The sequence below is a fragment of the Ruditapes philippinarum genome, unplaced genomic scaffold (genome assembly GCF_026571515.1).
Source record: "Ruditapes philippinarum isolate M1 unplaced genomic scaffold, ASM2657151v2 ctg6091_1_1_1_1, whole genome shotgun sequence".
Lineage (NCBI taxonomy): Eukaryota > Metazoa > Mollusca > Bivalvia > Venerida > Veneridae > Ruditapes > Ruditapes philippinarum.
In genome coordinates, this window is record NW_026863757.1 from 200,703 (window position 1) to 206,346 (window position 5,644).

Genomic DNA, 5,644 nt, shown 5'->3' on the forward strand with positions numbered 1-5,644 from the left:
ATTTAATGTTTATTAGACCGTACCATCCTCAACTATGTCTAATGTAAGCATCCCTGTGGTTGAATTTCACAAACACGAAGGCTGTTTTCTTTCAGATGATGTATCCTGGCATGAACGTATTGAAAAACATTAAAAACAAGGCTTGGCCAGGAATTAATGTTATGAGACGTCTTAAGTATTTGCTTGATCGTAGATAACATAGTATATTAATTCATACACATTGTCTCTGTAGGTTGATGCCATCATTTTTCTATTAATTAAAATAGAGTCGGAGAAGAACTACATGTATGTAGGATTTCATATATTTCATTCTAATCCACTTCAACATTGTATATATTGAATGAATATATACTATGCACTGTGTATAATTATGAATAAAATATGTTTAAACTTATATTTAATGAATTACATACACTCTATTTATGAACGCACAAAAACTAAAAAAATCCAGTTTAACCTAATGTTTGAAAATGTCTTAGCGTAGATACAAATGATCGCTTTTTGTGTTATATGTGAGATATTGCACCTAGTAACATGAGTCTAATTAAGATAGTGTCGGTCATTTTCTCCTTTAAAAATTCATGTCATTGCTCTCGAGGGATCTCAAGGTAATGATTAACATAGAGATGTGGTATTTGAAAAGAAAAACTAAATTGTTGTTGAAAAAAATGCGAGTTTTTTAATATAATAATGATTTTCTGATTGACATGTTTTGCTTAAAATGAGTCGAGACGTAAACGTTCACTGTTCATTAACACTTTTATTGTTTTATATTTTCAATTCAATAATGAATTTGTTTATATTGCGAAAGACCATGCTTGTAAACATTTTTTTGTTGATACAAATGATAAGCAGACATACACAGAATTCTTAACAAGTAAAACTGATAGTAATGTCAGCGAGATACCAATCAATCTTTTGCCTAGAATTTTCCATGAAGCATAAAGAGTATTATACGACTAATAAAAATGTAATAAATAAAGAATACACACCCTTAGATCTCATTAACAATGTCACATACATAAATAGATAACGTAAAACATGACTAGGTTTATTATCTTACGCATCGTTTTTATGTAAGACAAATAAGAATTATTCAATGCGATGTGACGCAAACAAGGAATAAGAAAAAAAAAACAACAATCATTTTTGTAAACTTTCACTCTTTGTTTAAATCATGATTAAATTACAATTTATTCTACACGAGCAAATAAAAATATAAAGCAAAACAAATAAACACAATACAAGTTCATAAAACATAAGGTCTAAGATCATTTGATTCTACTTTGTCCAGAATTCACTCTTATCATAGGACATAAGTTTTATGAAATGCCTTGTAAATACTTGTGTACAATGCATAATAAAAAATGACACTTTAAAATCTTAACATAATATAAAAGTAAAAATAACACAAAATGAAAAACTAAATTTGATAAGAAATAAACGAATACCTGTAAAATTGTTCTCGTGGGAACAATATTGAAACCACTGTATGAAATAATTCTGGGTTTTTTGTATGCTTAGCTTGAAAATGTTTGTAGGTTGATTTGTTATAGAAGCTTGATTACTGTCGGGAATTGCGCTCACATGCATGTGCCGTTAAATGACGCCAACGTATGCGTGACGTTAGAGTACGTCACTTCCTATGTTTTGTAGTATAACGTTAGTAGTTTGAATAGACGTATAAACCAGACACAACGTGTTGTACATTTTTATCGTAGTATAATACCCTATCCGACATTGGTGCCGTGACGAAAACATTATGAAGATAGATAAATTGCGATCAGTGAGAGAAGGTCAACGAAGATGTGTAGAAGTTCAGCTTGAACGAATTGAACGGGGAAAAGAGAATTCATCAATGATAGAATTTAGCGCAATTCTCGAAGCCATTGTCAGAAAAGCAGAGACGATCAAATCTTTAAACGAAAAGATTTTAGAACTAACGGAAGTAATCGACATCGAGGAGGAGGTAGTAAATAGTGAAGAATATGGATTAACGTTGGAGATAAAGGTGAGAGAACTTCGAGCTTATAGCGAAAACAGAAAAAGCAACACTGAAGAACAACAGAATGCTTATAGCGAACCAACTAACCCGCAAAACCAGAACAAAGACGGAAGTGGTTCCCTGATCGAAAATAATAACGTGAATAATGGTAACAGTTCTTTGCAAAATGTGAGTACTTTTCATTCAAACACGTCGCTTTATCACAGACTGCCGAAATTATCACTGCCTGTCTTTAGTGGTGACATTCTCGAATGGCAAAGTTTTTGGGATGCTTTTGATTCATCTGTTCATCAAAACCCGAATCTTACAGAAGTTCAAAAATTTAATTATTTGAAGACGCAACTAGAAGGCAGTGCGGCTCAAGTTATTCAAGGATTTGCACTAACGAATGCAAATTACATACAAGCAGTCGATTTACTGAAGGAGAGGTTCGGACAGACTCATAAAATCATTCATGCGTATATACAGGCGTTACTAAACCTGCCAGCCCCGAGCAATACTCTACACAGTATGAGAAATTATATCGACAAATTAGAAGCTTATATCCGTGGATTGGAGTCCCTAGGCCAAAATCAAAATACATATGGAACGCTTTTAGTACCGGTCATTATAGACAAACTTCCGGCAGAAATTCGCAAGAGTTTAGCACGAGAAAATGGCAGCGATGAGTGGTTATTAGAAACTTTACGAAAAGCGTTATTCCGTGAACTGAATATCATGGAGGCCGGGCAGACTACTGATGATTTAACAGGTTATAGAACTACAGCGTCGTTTTTCACGAGCGCGAGACAGAAAACAGGAACCGGAAGTCACGTGACACAGAATTCCGCACGCGAAACGTTTGATGACCAGGAACAGTGCATTTTTTGCAACGAATTTCACAATGCCAAAGACTGTACAAAAGTAACTGATGTGAGAGCTAGAAAAGACGTTATAAGAAATAAACATTTATGTTTTAATTGCTTGAATAATCAACACCAAGTCATTAACTGTCCATCAAACTACAGGTGCTTTAAATGTAGAAGAAAACATCACACTAGTATATGTGAAAGTAGTCCAGATCCAAATCTAAATACCGGTGCTAGCGAGTCAACCCAATCTTCAACCGAATATCAACCCACAAATCAAGCACAGACTGCAACTTTACAATCAAGCACCGCACATGAAGCGTTCATAGATTACGACACGTAGAGAACGAGAAGGAGTACAGTTGTTATTGAAGTTACAATTTCGCGCACACAAACTATAAACATTTATAAGATGTATGAATTATCAATTGAGTGACATTTGCGTTATTTTAAAACAATGACTTTTATTTAAATGTATTTTAGAAAAGAGTTATATATAAGATTTGATGAAATTAACTGATATTAATTTTAATAATTTATCATTTTTCGGCCCCCAGAATGTCGGGAATTGCGCTCACATGCATGTGCCGTTAAATGACGCCAACGTATGCGTGACGTTAGAGTACGTCACTTCCTATGTTTTGTAGTATAACGTTAGTAGTTTGAATAGACGTATAAACCAGACACAACGTGTTGTACATTTTTATCGTAGTATAATACCCTATCCGACAATTACTTTTGTTATGCTGATAATTATTTTTACCTTAGGATAATTATGCTATTGTCTTTACATTAACTTTAAACAATAGCATTATCAACCATTTTAATTGGAAAAAGATGCAATGAAAACTTTTCCATCTGTCCAAATAGAAAAAAAGACACTCCCGAATGCAGCACGATATGTTTTCATATATTTATCATTCCTGACTGACATGACAAAATAATATGTTTAAAATTTCAAAGTTCTTTTTGTATTTGTTTACGTCTTTACACCATTTCATTAACTTGTATCTTGCCAAGTGGTTAGATATGTTTTTACACAATTAAGTTGATGCAGCACTCACCTGATGATGTAAGTGCCGCCTATATGGGTCCAACGCATCATGTCAGATAATCATATCTATGATCTTTCGAGTTTGTTTAAGAAATAGGTGCCAATATTTTTACAAATTTACAATAAGATTTCTTAAATGAGATGTAATAAAATTAATTATCATATTGAAATGGTATTCAAATCTCTTTGAAACCCCCCTCCCTAAAAAAAAAATAAATAAATAAAACAAAAAAATTAATTCGTTTAGTGTTAGAAAGGATATTTTCTTGGGACTTTCTTCCTTGAACAATATTGCGCCGTGTAAACTTATTTTGTTCTTTTACTATAATTAAGCAATGCGCTCCCTTTTCGTTTGAAGAAATTAACATATAAAAATCCAAAACCCTTGCCAATCACTGCTGAGGGTGAGAATCTCGCTAAGGACTTTGGACCCTTGTATATAAGCAAGCTATTTAGCTAGCTTCTGGAACGTCGATATTCACTCAAACATTTTGTGAAGAAAAAAATGAAACAAACAAAACTCGTGCAATCGTACGATCGTTTTTAACATAAGCAATTGTTTGTACATCGCCAGACTTAAATTCAATTAAGAAGGAGACACAGTGCATTTAGTGTAACTCTTCATTATTTGCCAACGAAGTGAAATCTCTTGAGAAATTGTAAATTTAATTTTTTAAGTTGTCTGTAATTAACAACAAACTTTCGCGGATAATTAGTTGATAATCATTTTGTCTGTTGTGAAAACAATTTCAATTATTTTATTTTTATTAGTTTTCTTCTTTTAGAAAGCTAAGGAAGCTATTCTATATTTGCACTTTGTTACATTTTGACGTAAAAGAAACAAACACACATTTACATAATTGTTGTGACTTTGTATAAAACATCAATACTCACTGGAAATTAGCGCCAACTGACATGCATGTATGGAAGCAGTACGAGAAGCTATTTGTTTAACAGAAGAAATTGCATTCGCGTTTGACCTCCGCATTAACGATTCTTTAGGGAAATAAATGTATCAATGCCAATTTTGTATTCCAGATACGAGCAATAGCATAGCTTTGGTCATTTTATGTTGAAACATACCCTGTATAGAATAAAATATCAAAGAAAGCATTGAAACAGCCAGCTTAAGCATTGAAAGTTTCCAGACTATTATTATGCAAAAACTCGCTTGTTAATAAAAAGAAATGAACTGAAATTGTCAGGGTTATTTATCAAAAGGGAGTACACGTGTTGGCACGATTTTAGACAGTATCATTTAGCATATTAAATGCGACTTAGTGTATTTGTTATATGAATATGAGCTAAGTCGTGGCAACGAGTTACTAAGTCGTGGCCACGAGTTACTAAGTCGTGGCCACGAGATAGCTAAATCGTGGCCACGAGATACTATCTCGTGGCCACGAGATACTATGTCGTCGCCACGAGTAAGAGTTACTATGTCGTGGCCACGAGATAACTAAGTCGTGGCCAAGAGATACTATGTCGTGGCCACGAGTAACTATGTCGTGGCCACGAGTTACTAAGTCGTGGCCACGAGATACTTAAGTAATGGCCACGAAATACTATGTCGTGGCCACGAGTTACTAAGTCGTGGCAATGAGATAGCTAAGTCGTAGCCACTAGATACTATCTCTTGGCCACGAGTTACTATGTCGTGGCCACGAGAAACTAAGTCGTGGCCACGAGATAGCTAAGTCGTGGCCACGAGTTACTATGTCGTGGCCACGAGTTACT

The 5,644-nt window shown here is 34.1% G+C and overlaps 1 protein-coding gene across 1 annotated transcript; it reads left to right on the plus strand.

Moving 5' to 3' along the window:
• Nucleotides 1–1,762: 1,762 nt before the first annotated feature.
• LOC132723246 (uncharacterized) lies at nucleotides 1,763–3,196 on the plus strand. Its single transcript, XM_060707925.1, has one exon. It carries the CDS (start codon nucleotides 1,763–1,765, stop codon nucleotides 3,194–3,196), a length of 1,434 nt encoding a protein of 477 aa, XP_060563908.1.
• Nucleotides 3,197–5,644: the final 2,448 nt, after the last annotated feature.